The sequence below is a fragment of the Citrus sinensis genome, chromosome 3 (genome assembly GCF_022201045.2).
Source record: "Citrus sinensis cultivar Valencia sweet orange chromosome 3, DVS_A1.0, whole genome shotgun sequence".
Classification (NCBI taxonomy): Eukaryota; Viridiplantae; Streptophyta; class Magnoliopsida; order Sapindales; family Rutaceae; genus Citrus; species Citrus sinensis.
In genome coordinates, this window is record NC_068558.1 from 9,855,527 (window position 1) to 9,872,887 (window position 17,361).

The 17,361-nt window shown below is 33.5% G+C and overlaps 2 protein-coding genes and 1 pseudogene across 5 annotated transcripts in view; 1 reads left to right on the forward strand and 2 right to left on the reverse strand.

The window, feature by feature from the left end:
* Nucleotides 1-17,361, reverse strand: part of LOC102627390 (disease resistance-like protein DSC1) — a 69,512-nt gene that overhangs the window by 4,954 nt on the left and 47,197 nt on the right. The gene's annotated exons all lie outside the window — the stretch shown is intronic.
* Nucleotides 32-1,579, reverse strand: LOC127900967 (disease resistance protein RPV1-like). The gene is made up of 2 exons (XM_052436499.1): nucleotides 959-1,579; nucleotides 32-716 (listed from the first exon to the last, which is right to left on the reverse strand). The coding sequence occupies exons 1-2, from the start codon at nucleotides 1,450-1,452 to the stop codon at nucleotides 176-178; spliced, it is 1,035 nt and encodes a 344-aa protein (XP_052292459.1). The 5' UTR covers nucleotides 1,453-1,579; the 3' UTR covers nucleotides 32-175.
* The window catches only part of LOC102623191 (ribulose bisphosphate carboxylase small subunit, chloroplastic-like), a 39,190-nt pseudogene continuing 33,374 nt past the window's right edge, over nucleotides 11,546-17,361 (forward strand).

The window sequence follows — 17,361 nt, forward strand, 5'->3', positions numbered from 1 at the left end:
CTCTTCTCTTTCCATAAAGATAGCGACCCAAAACTTCACGTGCTAATGGAACTCCGCGAGCATATTTTATTATCTTGCATGCCAGCTCTGTATGACTTTCATGGGGATGATCTCCTCCAAAGGCGTGTCGACTGAAGAGCCTAAGGGCGTCATCATGTACCAATTCCTTCATCTGCTATACTTCATCAACTTCACAATTTGCAAGCACTTGTCTATCTCTCGTTGTTATTATTATTCGACTCCCGGAAGCAAACAAATCGAGACGTCCAACTAAATCCTTTATTTGTCTTGGATGATTCACATCATCAAAAACAATTAGAACCTGCTTGCGAGTAAGCTTCTTGCTCTGAAAATTGAGGTCGATATTCGGAAAGTTCATCACATTTCCATCATTCAACAATGCAGAAAGAAGTTGTTGTCGCAAGTCACCTAATCTGCCGGTTTCTTCTGCCTCTCTAACATTACGAGCAAAGAAAGAACCTGCAAAATGTCTAGAGATTTTGCTAAAAATGGCACCCGCAATGGTTGTTTTGCCTATACCGCCGATACCCCAAATGCCAAGTTTGTAAACATTCGTTGACCCAGTGCGTAACAATGATTCAATTTCTTTCATGGGTAATCTAACTCCGACCAGGTCTTCGTTTTCACTTTGAAATGTGTCATCCACCCTCTTCAAAATTGCATTGACAATTTCCTCAATAAGTGCAGATTCAGTCCTAGCAAAAAAGTAACAATATTTAGAAGTTCACATGTATGAAAAGGAGAGGGAGATCAGAGCGTGCATTTTTAGCTAATTTAATGTATGGGAAAATGATCAGAATACAAAGTTCTTTTATTAAATTAATCATTCATTAACGATTAAATTTAATAAATAACAAGAGAGTTGAGATCATTTTCTTAAAAAAAAAATTGAAAACTAGATATGCGTGCAAATTTAAGAGAGAGAATTATTGTTGACCTATAGACACGAGAATCAAAGCCAGAGAGATCGGCTGCTTCCGTCAAAGCATTCCTCCAACTTTGCATCTTGTCCGGGAATCGTTCTCCAAGCTTCAAAAATGAATCCCCAAAATTACCGGTTTGCTTTCTCACGTGTGATGGATCAACCCGATAGCAAGCTGGTATCACAATCTGTGCATACTCTTTCTTGCATTCGAGGATCTTTAGGAGTTCATCCAGGCACCATCTGGAAGAAGCATATCTTTCCGAAAAAACGATAATTGAAATGCTTGATGCCTCAATTGCATCCAAAAGAGACTGCGAAATTTCATCTCCCCTCCTAAGATCGTTATCAATGAAAGTTTCTATGCTTTCCCGAGACAAAGCTGAATAAAGATGGCTAGTAAAGTTCTCGCGGGTGTCCTCTCCTCTGAAACTTAGAAACACATCATACTTGACTTCAGGATTAGTCAAACTACCATGTGGATGAGAGGAAGAAGAAGAAGAAGCCATAACAGTTCAATTGATGAGAGAGAGATTTTGATGATCAGATGTAAATTACTCAATGCCATAGAAAACTTGGCTGACTGCAACTGAAGAAACAAATAATGGATGACAGCTAAAAGAAGAAACGAAAGTGTAAATCCGACCGCACAGATGGCTTCATTTTTGTGTTGGAGATTGTGGCCGTACTGTATGTACGTATCACGTTTTTGCATTTAGCGCGTCTTTGGAATACAGATACCATTAAAAACACTGTTCTCATTAAAGAAATACTATCACAAATTTGGCTAAAAAAGTAGAAGAAATTACACTGCATTAAAATTCAAATTAATGCAATTTTTACCGCGTTATATAATCACGTCTTCCCCTCGGGTTTCAACAGCAACGCACTAACTTTTAATTTATTATTTCATTAAGTTTTATTAAATTAGTGTTGTTATTTGTATAGACAAATTATTATCTTGAAAATTAATGCTCAACAGCAGTCCAGCAGCTACTCCAAATCACCATTGTCGCCACCGACCGCCATTACCGCGCGCCTTCAGCCCCCGGATTGAAATCCTTATCAATAGAGCGTTGCAACGTACATCTTTTTATCGGAAATGGACCATCCGTTGTTCGTAGAAATTCATCTTTAAAATTCAAAATTTTGACAATAAATATACCGTTGGGAAGATCTACCAATAAGGATTTTAAAGGTACCAAAAATAATGTCAAATAAAGCCTTATTCTTATACCGGCGACGGTTCATGTTGGTCGACAGTAGCTGTGGCAACCATTGGTGAATTATTTTATTATTTTTAATAAATTTAGCCAATAAATTAAATATAATTAACAACATAAAACATTAAAACATTAATAATATATATGATATTAATTATATATATATATATGTATTAATACAAAATATTATTATAATAATACAATGTATCCTACATTAACTAATACAATATATTATAACGTAATACAATGTGTCAAATACATACTTAAAGGATTACTCAATGACAATGCATATCAAATTATCAAGGATATGCGTATGGTACATTATTATATTGCAATGCATTATGTTATTTTACGCGGATTATATTGTATTCAATTGTATTGTATTGCATTGATATTGTATTGTATATTTATATTCTTGTTATACAGCATTTTATCCTACATTATATTTTTTTAATTAAATTTTAAGTAATTCATTAAAAATTTATGTTTTCATAAAAAATAAATATTACAATAACTTAGAATACATAAATTCTTGAAATTTTTACATCATTTTTTTAATTTTTAATTGGAAACACGACCTTTAATGTTACATTACAAAATCTCACGGCTAATATTTAAGATATCATAATCATAAAAGAACAATACAAGTAGGGACAATGGCAGATGTAAAAAAATAATTTACTGGGGGCTAAATTAAATAATATTAAAACATAAAACTAAAAACTTGGATATAATTTTTTTGATTTAATGCAATCTCTAATTAAAATGTGGCACCCACAATTCAATAATTAGGAACTATATATATTTTGGACTGTGGGCTTTGATTTTTAAGTCAAAGTATAACTTTTGTAATTAATAAAATAATAGTTTAAATTTTAAAGGATGGAGTTATCTAATAATTTGACAAGACTATTTAGAAATATGTTAATTTTTCTTTATGAAATAGAGATTTTTTTTTTCTTTTTAGTGGGGGCTTGAGGCCCCAGTGGTCCTATAGTGAATCCGCCTCTGGATAGGGATGACAATTGTGCCTGCAAACCAGCCCGCTGCGGATAATTTTGCGGGTTGTGAGCGGGTTTGATATTACAAATTGAAGTCTGCACTTGGATGTGAGTGAGTTTGACATTAGCTCAATATCCGGCGGATACATGCATAGATATCCGCTAGACTCGTAATTTTTTTAAAAATATTTAATTAAAAAATTTAAATCTAAAATATATATAAAGAAAATAATGCAATTAAGCAAAGTGCCAAATAACCAAAGTGTTTTTGCATGGACTATTTTTCTTTAACTCAATGCATGAATTATTTCATTATTATAATTTTTTTGGGATTAATTTTTGAAAAATATTAATCTTAATCATTATTGTAGGCATCATGTTTGATAAGTGCTAATGATGGTGAATAAAATGAAGATCTTCTCTTCGGGCTTGTGTTGAATGATAATATGAAATGTAATTGTTATTTTTAAATACTAGTTTGTGGTTTTTTAATGGATTTGTATATTTTATACTTAAATTTGAGAATTTGTGTTTGATTGATGTTGAAATTTTAATTTTTCATTTATATTGGTCAAATTTAAGATTGAGTATGTTATGTAGAATTTGAGCTTATTATTGTAAATTTATATATTGAATATTTATGATTTTAAATGTACTAACCCGCAAAAAATCCACCGGATACCATTGGGCGTTTTATAATTGTCAAAACCTGCAGTGGGTGGGCTTTCTTAAAAAAATAAAAACCCACTATGGGTTATGGTTGAATTTGGTAATTTAAATTTTGTGCGGGTTTAAGTTTCGTAATAGTAAACTCGTTGCGGGCAGTGCCCATTACCATCCCTAGATACAAGCACCTAAACTGCACTGTATACAAAATCTTATAAAGCAAATTGAAGTGCATTCTTCTTGTTGTGAAATATGGGGTGAAGAGATCAGCCTACACCATCAATTAAAGGAGTCAATGATCCGAGTCACCGTTGCAGTACTAGTTATTGGGGGCCTTCGCTTGATAATTACAACATTTGGAGGTCCATTTGCAGGCAAAGTCCAACCGTAGGAGAAGGTCATGCACATTCGCTTTTCCTTTCCCATTAGAGAACGTGATGAACATCATCTGCCACATGGCATCTCCTTTCGATCAAAGTCCAACCGTAGGATGTGACTTCGACAAAGGCAACTAGTACATATAAATAAAAAGGGAGCAGGGCAAGAAAATTAATTCACCAGAATATTTTGTACTAACTAGAAAGAAGAGAGCAAAAATGACATACCAAATGATTTCAACGCACCATGTTTGAATGTTACCGCAACCACCGCAGTCGCTCAAACAAGCATGAAAATGGGGAGTAAAAATTTATAAGGTTTTAGATAATTTTGATTTGTAATAGATATAATTTCAATGGATTTTAATATTAAGTTTCCATTTAAAGTAAATTTGAACTTGAATTTGATGCATTTAAGTTTGTAATTTCGATTAGTATTGCTTTCTTTTAGAAGGTAGGAGAGTGTGGGAAGTCCAAATTAATTTTTTAATTCTCTACCTCTTTAGGACTTGAACTTGGATGGTCAGCCAAATAAAGTTGTTTGAAAATCACTTGGTTAAGCATTTCTGAGGGCATATAACTTGGTAAAAGGTGTCATTTTGAATTTTTTGGACTAAGCCTTGCCCCTTAGTGACTCCACCACCACCAGCTCATTAGCTTGAAGTCCATCGCAGCCTTCCCCCTCACCATGCAGTGAATATAAGTGAAATTTTTTTTTTGATGAGCTTTGTGACTCTAACTTGAAGAGAGATACGGTTGGAGAAATCTAAATATTGAGCGGTCTTGCTGCAAGTTGGATGAAGTTAATTAAGCTAACATTTAATAACATTACTAAGGTTTTTTGGAAAAATATTGGACAAAATTTTAACGTTGTTTAGCTTTGTAAACATGTATATGTTACAAAATTAATGGGTGAAGCAGAGTCACAGTTAACATGAAATTAAAAGAAAATGAAGAAAAAGCACACAAAAATTTATGTCGTTAAGCTTTTAGCCTACGTCCACAAGCGAAAATAGAAAGAAAATTTTTTACTAGTGAAATAAGGATTACAAGTATTATAATATTTTTGGCTCACTATTTAGAACCCCAATGCACTCAATCTCTCAAATCATTAAAAAACACAAGAATAATAAAAACTCTTAAACTCTCACACAATTCTCTACTTCTCTCAAAGAATCGAAGAGATTTTTTTTTGGATGATGAAATGAAAGGGTGAACCCCTTAATTTATAGCCAAAATTTTGGGTACTATTCACCTATTTTTTCAATTATTTATTATTATTTAAAATTCAAAGTTTGATATTCAAACTTTGAATATCTAGAAGTTTGAACTTGATATTCAAAGTTTGAAATGTCTAGAAGAGAGGCACCAATCTTGACATTCTCCCACTTTTAGATCTGATTGAGAGCCAATCAATCTTCATATCATCCTTTTTGTTTCGCCATTGTCACGTTGCTTTACTTCTCTGCTAGACTACAAGAGGATCTACTCTATACAAACTTGTCAGTATTGATTGTCTTGGTCAAAATAGTTATCAGGTTCTCCTTGGTATATATCTTCTGCAAATCTACACTTTCGTTTTCCACTACTTCTCGGATGAAGTGGTACTGTACCTGTCATGACCCAACCAAGACCTGGCAAGATATTGTCCGCTTTGGGCCTTAACAAGGCCCGCACGGATTTGTTCTTGGGGCGCCCATACACCCCAAAACGCGTCTTGCCAATTAAGGTGTGGATCACCCCTTATAAACCCAGCATCTCTCCCGTGCTTTGCCGATGTGGGATTCGCCTAGGGTGTTACATACACCCCCCCCTTGGGGACTCAGCGTCCTCGCTGAGGTTTGCCCCACCATCGCTCAAGAGGACACGCGGAGCCGCTCTGATACCACAATGTCATGACCCAACCCAGACCTGGCAAGATATTGTCCGCTTTGGGCCTTAACAAGGCCCGCACGGATTTGTTTTTGGGGCGCCCATACACCCCAAAACGCGTCTTGCCAATTAAGGTGTGGATCACCCCTTATAAACCCAGCATCTCTCCCGTGCTTTGCCGATGTGGGATTCGCCTAGGGTGTTACAGTACCCCTATGTGCTTTGTCCTAGAATGAAAGGCTAGATTCCTTACAATGTGCAAAGCCCTCTGATTGTCACAAAACACAACAATTTTCTTTTGTTTGTGCCTGAGCTCTTCTAATAACCTTTGTACATAAATAGTTTCTTTGCAAGCTTGTGTAGTTGCCATGTGTTCTACTTCTATTGTAGATAGGACCACAACAATTTACAGTTTCGAAACCCAGTTTACAGCTCCTCCCTCAAGTGTAAACACATCGCCAGTAGTAGATTTCCTTTTATTAAGGTTTCCTACAATATCTGAATCCACATAGCCCCTAATAGTAAACTCGGATCCTCCGTAACATAATGCAACATATGATGTTCCTTTGATATATCTCAGAATCCTCTTCACAGTTTTCCAATGCTCTCCACCAGGATTTACCATGTATCGACTGACTGCTCCCACTGCTTGTACAATGTCTAGTCTCGTACAAATTATAACGAACATTAAACTCTTTACTGCTGATGCATACGACACTCGAGGCATTTTTTTCCTTTTTACTTCACTTGAAATTACAGGAAGTGAGGTAGAAATTGACTTACAATATTGCATGTTGAAACGCCGCAAGAGTTTCTTCAAGTAATTCTTCTGAGAAAGCCAAATCTTCCTATTATCTATATCTCGATAAATTTGCATCCCTAGAATCTTATTTGCTAGTCCGAAATTCTTCATTTTAAATTCCTTAGCCAATTATACCTTTAATTGTTGGACTCGATCTTTGTTAGAGCCTGCTACTAACATGTCATCCATATAAAACAGTAAAATGATAAAGTCATTATCCTCAGACCTCTTGTAGTTTGCACAATGGTCAAAACTGAATATGTTGTATCCAAGGCTCATGATGAAGGAAATCAAATCTCTAATACTAACATCTCAACGCCTGCTTGAGACCGTATAAAAATTTGTTCAACCTGTAAATCAAGTTCTCTTTGCCTGTTTTAGCAAAACCTTCTAGTTGGAATATATAAATATCTTCTTTAAGTTCTCCATGAATAAATATAGTTTTCACATCTAACTGCTCTAGATGATGGTCAAATATAGCACACGTTACCAAGACAACTTTGACTGTTGTGAGTCCAATTACCGGAGAAAATATCTCATTGAAATCAATGCATTCTTTTTGAGCATATCCTTTCACCACCAATCTTACATGATTCGCTTCACTTAATCATTGCCATCACATTTGATCTTATAGACCCATTTTTTACCAATGACTTTTCTTTCATGTGGTAGTGGTACAAGTTCTCATGTCTTATTCTTGTGTAGAACTTCAATTTCTTCTTGTATTGTTGTCATCCACAAAGTAACATTTGAGCTATTTAAAGCTTTTTGGAAATTTGATAGCTCTTCATCCTCTGTTAGAAGACAATATATAACATTGATCTCTGTGACATGATCTGAGTGCCACACTAAAGGTCGTCTCTTACGGGTTGATCGACGAACTTCTGGAGCCTCAAACTCGACTTATTCATGTTCCTCATGCTCTGACGTTATTTCAGAAGAATTTAAATATTATTTTTCTAGATTATTTTCAACATATACCAGCACAATCTCTGACTTTTATTTTACAGTGCTATCATCCCTATTTGTCCTTTGCAGTTTATCTTCTATAAAGATAACACATCTGTTGATGACAATCTTGTGGGCAGTGGGGTCCTATAGACAATACCTCTTTACTCCATCGGCATATCCCCAAAAAGATACATCTTTTAGATTTTGAATCTAGCTAAGATAACACCTCTGTTGATGACAATCTTGTGGGCAGTGAGGTTCTATAGACGATACCCCTTTATTCCATCAACATATCCCAAGAAAATATATTTTTTAGATTTTGAATCCAGCCTTTTCTTTCTTAGGCATTGTACATCACGTATACAGAACATCCAAATGCATGAAGGTGAGAGTAATCAACTAGCTTTTCAGTCCACATCTCCATTGGAGTCTTCAACCCAATTGCTGTGGATGGTAATCGATTTACTACATAACAGACACTTTTGGTTGTTTCTGCCTAGAATGAGTTGGATAAACCAACAATTCTCAACATAACTCTTATCCTTTCTGTAAAAGTTCTATTCATATGATATGTCATTCCATTTTATTGAGGAGTGTATGCCACCGTAAACTGTTTCTGGATACCTTCTTATCTATAATATGTAAGAAACTCGCCATTTGTATATCTTGGAATAATCACCCGACTTTTCTTGATTGGATACACCCAACATATCTTGGAATAAGCATCAATAAAAGTCAAAGTATTTTGTACCTTCCATAAACATGTATGGTGATTCCCAAATATTAGAATGAACCAAGTTTAGAATGCATTTATTTCTGGCAATAGATATACTGAATTTCAATTTATGCTACTTACTTGTAATATAGTGCTCGTAAAATGGTAAGTTTATCAATTTAAACCATGGAAGCAATTTTCGCTCAAAAAGAATCTTCAAAACTTATTCTGATATGTGACCAAGTTTGAGATGCCACATCATCACCAATTTTTTTCCATTTGATGCGACACACGCATCGACTTCCTATATTGTTTCCCCTTTAAGCATGAATAGATTAACATCGATCTTTTTTGCCTTTATCAATACAAGCGCGCCTTTAACAATATTTATAATCTCATTCTCCACATAAGTTTTGCATGCATGACTATTTAATTGTCCTAAAGACAATAGATTCTTCTTCATAAAATAATTTGTGTGAACAGAAGCTGATGGCTCTGCATAATATAATCTTTATCATGAAACGAACAAAGTGGTTGGAGAATTTGGAAATGTGAGCTCTATTCCTTTTTTATTTTATTTCATTTTTTTTCAGGCATCCATTTAGATTAGAAGAAATTGCAGCATATACACCATGATACTTTGAAAATTATCTAAATACACTAAAAATTGGATTTGCCAAATTTTCATCAATACCCTTTAAAAAATGATATGAAATTACTAAATTATCCTCATTTTAAAACACTTCAACTCAAACGTAACTACTTTGTTCAAACAAACACTCATTCTCCATATATGCTAAATCAAACATCAATACAAGCAAATCAAGCATGGGAAGGAGAAGCTGCAACAATTGAGAAATAGAAGCCTAGTCCGTCACTGTATAATTGCCCATGAGAGTTGATCATTTACTGCAAAATTATCAGAATCTAACTATTGGAGGTAAGTAATTCTTTATAATTAACTTTCTTATTGATATTTAATGAAAAAAATAGGGTTTTATATTGAAAAAAATAGATTAATTAGTTTTGGGTCTCTTATAACATATTCAAAAACAAATTTCTAGTTGTTCTATTGCATGTAAATTGTGAAAAATCGATGGATTGTACCGATTATAATTTGGTCATGTAACACCTGATTTGGTCTGTAAGGTCATGTAATAGGGAATTCAAGGTTGTGCAATACACGAGTTCATATAATACACGACCATCAGTTGTATATGACATGAATTTTTTTGTAATATTACACAACTGTCAATCATGTATTACGGTATCTTCACGAACTTCAGTTGTGTATTACACGACCTGCATGTATTGCGCGATTACTCAACCTTCACATCTTGTACGATTTCACGACCTTCATGTATTACACGGTTACACAACCTTCATGTATTATTCTAGTCAATTTCCTCTCATTGATATGCTTTTCTCCTAATTGATTTCATGGAATCATCATATGCAAGCAATCCTCATATGTATACATATATGCTTGGGCAGAGGAAGAATGCACTTTTAAAATAAAAAAAGAATAAAATAGCTATAATTTTTTTAACTGCTATGGTCATTAGTGTATCATATCCACATATTAAAAAATCTCGAGAGAACTTTGTTTGTTTATACTAATTACTCTAATAATTTCTCAAAATGTTGGACATGCAAATTTAGTGGACTTGTTGCAATTTTAGATTTCATTTTATTTACAATTGGGGTGGTTGGAAAATTATAAGTAATGATAAATCATGTATAATTAATGAGTTAGTGTATATAAATATTTTTATTTAACCGTGAGTACAACCGAGGTTCTTATTAGGTTCTATTACTATAGGTCATACTTACCAAACTAAAATACCATATATTTATATAATTTTTGTTAAATCCAAGTTCCAACACCATACACTAACCCATTAACAATCAAGTTATTAATTTGTTAATTTATTCGTAAATGATCAATTTATTTTTTAATGATTGCAAATGTTTCCTTTAATATAATTTTGCTAGACAGTAGAAATTGATCTACGTTCAAAAGTAACGCAGAGCGGACTTCTAAACTCCATTCCACTAGCTACTTTCTCCAAAAAGAATCCACGTTATTATTGGTTTGAATTGTAACTGGTGGTATATGATTAAATGCCTTAAGCTTGAACTTCGTTGTGATTTCAAATTTCTGAAGTATTTATATCAATAACTTGATCTATCTTCTCCACCAATTCGACATATGTTGTTAATCGTAGTATCATTATCCCTTTAGCCTTAGAACCTTTGAAATTATACTTGTTATTTTATTCAATTCTTTCACCATTTAAGAGAATAGGCACATGTACCAAAATCATATATGTTGATACAATAAAAACAATAATATCAAATTTCATATATAAAGTAACTACATGATCTACATGACTTACACGACTTACACAACTACATTACTTACATGACTTACACAAGCTATACGACTACATTACTTACATGACCTATACAACCTACACGACTATATTACTTACATGACCTACATGACCTACACGACCTACACGACCTACATAAACACCTGACCTATACAAGGTTTGGCAAATGGGGTTTGAATCTAGAAATGTGAAATGCAATTGGTAGTGGTTTGACCCGTCCTTAAAAGTGGGGATCCTAATCCTATGTCATCCCACGACATGCAACATGTTATGGTTCCTCATGCTTCCATTGTTCTGTTCCTTGCAAATAAGAATCCACAATTTTTTAAAAACAAAAATGAGAATTCTAATATTCATCCATTCGTTACACAAAATATCTTTGATAGAATTATATATATAATTTTTTTTTTAAAGTGATGAAGTATTCAATAGTTCATATCCCCTCCAAGAATTCAAAACTAAATGCTTCATGGGTGTGAATTATTTCAATTTTGTGGTTATTACACGCAAAATCATCTTCTGCCGCGTGGCTCCTCCTCTACATCAAAATCCGACCATAGGATGTAACTCCACCGAAACCAACAAGATATATAAATTACATGGGAGTGGAGCAAGAGCATTCACAAGAACATTTTGTACTAGCTAGAAACAAGAAAATCCCAGATGATTTGACCAGCAAGTGTTACCACCACCACGCCCACCACCACAGAGCTCAGGCAAGCAGAGTGGTGGCACCGTTCACCGGCCTCAAGTTCACCGCAGCCTTCCCCGTCACCCGCCAGAGCAACGCCGATTTCAGCTCTGTCCCTGGCAAAAGGCAGCGGGGTCCAGTGCATGCAAGTGCGGCCTCCCATGTGTAAGAAAAAATTCGAGGCACTCTCTTATCTCCGACCACTTAATAGCGAACAATTGGCTAGGGATGTTGAACACCTTCTCCGCATTGGATGAATGAACTCCATGGGGCCATCAAAGCTTACCCCAATTCCTTTATCAGGATTATTGGATTCGACTAGTGCAGTGCATTAGTTTCATTGCCTACAAGCCTGCTGGTTACTGAGCTTTGATCAATTAATTTTGAAGGCTTCAATGATCACTGATCATTGCAATTTGTTGACATAATTTGTTTTATCAGTTTGTTGTTTTAGTACTTTTCTACGAAGTTTTGATTTTTTTTTTTTTGGGATCTTCATTTTGGATGGAAATGTAGAGTTAATTTAATATGGCATTAGTAAGTACATATAATTAATTGTATCTACCAAAAGAATATAATACGACTTCAGTAAAAATCATCATATGTCAAGTTATTATTTATTTTATCATGTCATCATCACTAGGTAGTGATTTATATGATATGAGAGTCCCATGCATATTACAATTGATAATGTTTAATGATAGGAATCATGTTAAAAAGCATGTAAATTGTGTTTCTTATTCATGGATTTACTAAAGCTAAGGAACCTAAGTGCTATCCACAATTGGATTTTTTTTCCTTTTTATTATAATAATTGAATATTAAACGTTATTTTTTTGTAATAAGAATCTTAATTACTTTATTACCTCAAAATATTTTGATTTAAAAAAAATATGTATATCATTTAAAGATTGGGGGGTTAACGACTTGTAATTATAAAAATATTTTTATTTAACTAAATTCATATTTGTGCTTTTATACAATTTCTTCCATAAGATTACAAACGGGGGGCTTATAATGATTTTAGATCGGTGTAAAAAAGCATAGCTCAACGACCCCCTAAAGAGACCCAAAATTAATTCTATTCTATACAACAAGTCCATTCTTCTAAGGTCCAAACTCTACCACAGATCTCCGTAATTCTATACATTTGTATTAAATTTTAATATGTCCGGTTGACTGTACATTTGAGAGGGATTTAATAGTATTGCATATTGATTGAATGGTACATAATTCTTTTACTTTTTTTTTTCAAAACAACTGCCTGCGGATTGCTTATCAACCATAAAACATGCTTATCAATAACCCTGGGCTCTTTATCATCCATCTCCCATGTTATAAAATTAAACAAATTCCGTGACCGACTCACGGAACCAAATCCTTTACTGAAATGATTAATTACAAAGATATAATCTTACTATCTTAACCGATCTAATTTATGTGTCATTATTTAATTTAATATCGTATACTTATCATATGAATGATTCTCTAATTATCTATCAAATTGTGATATTTTCTCCCACAATCTATTTGCAAAAGAGAATAGGGATACACTAATAAAGTTGAAATACCCAATAAGTATCTCATGACGTGACACTAATATGTAATAATTATTTATCATCAAATCCTATGAGACAATCTTGCATCATTAGCTCCATTACTTGGAATATAAATTTTTTATATTCCATATTTGATAAGTTTGCATTCATAAACCGTTGCATACAAAACCTATTTAGATTAGATATTGATAAGAATCTCGTAATTACGGCTTCAATTCCGTTTGTTGTCGGTCGGCAAGGCAAAATGGCGCCAGGTCATATACATCTTAAATGAACGACCATCACGTCGTTTAATGATAAAATGATAAACGACTTGTGATCCTGTCCATGCGCCAACGCGTTGTCGGATCCAGAATTGAGACGGTCGACATGTTATAATTGCGCCGACACACACTATTTATGGTTGTCAATTACGAAAATTAAAAATTTCAACGTGTCGTCTTTATGTTGGTAGATGAATTCCCATCGGTTATTGAAAGAATAATAGATGATGCATCATCCAAATGATACGTCGAGTTACACATTCACTTGTCAATTTCGATAAATTTAAGTATAATTTACAAGAATTAATTTATTAGCTGTATATTTAAGATATCAAATTACATTAAAGCATTACAGCCTCATTTTTCTAATTTTTCTTTATAATGAATAGTTATTTTTCTTCATAATGAATAGTGAAGGCACAACTAGAAAGGGTGAAATTGTCTGAATAAAAATTAAGTAATTTCCTTTTCAACTTCCTTATAAAATTCTTCAGCAAACCAAACATTAGATTTGAATTTCACTCTGCTATCATCTCCTCTCCTCTCTTTTATTTTGATTTTCTCTCATTTCTTACAACCAAACATCATCTCTTAGGGTTGAGTAACATTATTAGTTATCATTACAATTCTTATTCCCTATGTATTGTGAATAATATGGGAAAAATAACAATACACAATGTAATGAGGCAAAACCGTCATAAAAATCCCCTCAATTTTCATTAATGATCATATATATCTCTATTCGGACAACTATGTGCTCTGACGAGTGATCCAAGTGTATTCGTCTGGATATAATTGTCCAAAAGGAGATCTGTGTGGTATTTTTTAGTTAATCATATAAATTAATTTTCTTAATACCATTATATGGTAATAGTAAAAATAAACAACAACATCAACAATAACGACATGAATTTTTGTTGGAGTGATGGGAAAGGATTGGGGGAGGGTCATGTATGCGCTTCAATTGGATTGACAAACCAACAACAATTACTAGAGTTCTGAAGCTATCAACATATAATTTATCAAAAAGTGAAAAATTATGCATAAAATACTTAAGTTAAGAGTCTATCTGCTGAAAATCACAAATACAGGGATGACGATGTTAGAGATTGCTAGTTATCTGGTATTTCATATCTTTTAAAAGGTAAGGATTGGTAAAAGCCAAAATTATTTTCGTAGCCCCCTATTTTTTCGATGATTTGAATTCAGTGATCAGTCTCAATCAAGTCCTTCGGACAATTACCTCAAAATATTTGGATAGACCTTAGATAATATTTTAGATGAGTAACATGACTTACTGTAGGATGTATTAAAAGTATAATATATAGTATAATAATAATGTTTGGATGGAATTCTATCAATTTATTGAGTACAAATTAATAGAGATTCAAAAATATTAAGACTTGAATATAACCTAAACTTTGAGATTAATTCAGGTTTTGTTGACTTGACGCTGCTTAAGACTAATCATCGAGGAAATTAATTTCATGCAATCAACGAATATTAAAAAAGAATGGATAAAGATTCAGAAATTCCATGAAAGAAACACTAGCATTTAAACAAATAGAAAACAGAAACACATCAATTTGAGAAATTCGATGTGCAGGAAAAGGGAAGGGACCAAAAAAAAAAAAAAAAGAAGAAGAAGAAGATGGCCAACACTTTTACATTGCTAAATACATATACAGGAAAAATGGTCATATCTAGGGATGGCAAAAATCCCCACGGGGACGGGTACCCTTGGGGATTTTCCCCATTCGGGGAGAGTATGAGGATAATTTCATACCAAATTTCTTATTCGGGGAAGGGACGGGAAAATTTTTTTACCCAATTTCTTATTCGGGGAGGGGACGGGGATGATGTGGAATCCCATCCCCTACCCATTTCCCCATTTTAATTTTAATTTTTTAAAATTACTAGTAAATAAATAATAAAATTATAAAAATTGATAAAAATAACAAATATCAAAATATTTATATTATTAAACTTTTAGGCCTAATTAACTAATTAAAGTCCTAAATTTTTATTTAGGACATTAAAAAGAACGGATAGATTCTATTAGCCCAAAAATTTTGTTTTAATTTTAATATTCATTAAATATTTTAAACTTAAATATATATTTTTTAATTTTTAGATGTTATAATTGCCCACAGCGAATCACAATTTTAATATCTAATCTAATATTTGCTCTTGATTTGCTCCGACTTAACTATTGTGCTATAAAGGGAATAATCCACATTTATAAAGTGCTCACGCCACCATTGAAAAAGTTAATTTTGAATCTAAATTCGATTTTATTTGTAACAAATTTGTATTAGACTATTAATTTGTTCATGATAGTTTGTAAAAGAAGTTTGTATCCCTTGAATGCTACGTTACTTACTAATTTAATGTATGTGACTTTTGTAATGGATATTAATGTAAGATATTTTTCGAACTTTACTTTTATTTGAATTTTTTATTTTAATATGATTAACTCAAATCGAAAACAAAAAAATGTATTAGTTATTCAGGGGTCGGGGACCCTTGGAGATCCCCTATTATTATTCGGGGAGGGGATAAAGATTCTCTTAAATAATTTTGACGGGGACGGGGACATACGCAAAATATCGGAGATGGGTACAGGGAGATTTGTCCCCTCCCCTCCCCATTGCCATCCCTAGTCATATCCTTAAGTAAGTACCAACTGAACACAACGTACTGGAAGAATTGACAACATATAAAAGAAAAAAGAAATCAATCGAAATAAGGCATATTTTCAGTCTATTGGGGTGAAAAGTCGGTCACAGCTGAAGCTTTCTCTCGAATCTGGGGCATGAAACAAACGGATCCCACATTTTTTCGCTGGGCAATCCAGAAATTCATTACCTTCTTTAAAATAGAACCGGACTGCCACAGGAATGCAATTGTATTTCCGGAAGTCATTAAATTCCTTACGATCGAAGAAATAGTACCCAAAGAATAAGTGATCATACACTACACAATAAACTACCCCAAGTAAAGTCCTCCGGCTCGTGCTGCAGTGCTGATGGTTATCTTTGGGGCTCACTATGTACTCACAGTACATGTTAAACTTTTTTTTTGAAATGCAGAAAAAGCTAAACTTTTCGCTAAATCTTAAAATAACACTAAAAGCAAACCCAAATAGTCTTTCATTATTGAAGAAACCTGGTGGCATCTCCAAGGTCACACAAGATCCCACACTTTGAAAGCTAAACCACTTTGGAATTTCATTCCAAGGTAAAAAGCCGCGACCTTGAAGCCATGGATAAGATATCTGTATATACACACGAATCATTATTAAAAAAAAAAAATTGTTAATAACACTTAATAGAAGACAGATCACTAATATTTTTAAACAGAAAAAATTAATCGAAAAAGACAGAATTAACTGTAAAATTATGAGGCATTGAAGAAAGATGTAAAAACAATCAATTAATATTATATCACCGCACACCGCGTTATAGTTCATTCTGTCATCGCTTTCTTTAGCTTCTCTTCTAAATAAAAAGGAGAGAGTTAATTAAAGACATACCTTTTCCCGTGCTTCTTTTAAACGTGCGGTTGCCAAAAGCTGAATTTTCTGCAGGGCGCCTTTGAAAATTCCTCCGAGGTCATTCGGATCTAATTTAAAATTATCGCTCAGGTATAAATCCAGAAAATCCGATTCACTACTACTTGGGAATAAACCTGCGAATGATTCCAGTGCCGTGCAATGATGCGCATCCAACCAATAGATTGCATGGAAGCTTTGGTAAGAATTGAAGCCTCTCGCAATACCTTATGAAGAGGCTTTTCAAATTAGAAAGTTGTATGATGCTTTCTGGTATTCTCTCAAAATTGTTTCCATTTAGATGCAGTTCTCTTACCGAGGATAACAGGCCAAGACTTTCAGGTAATTC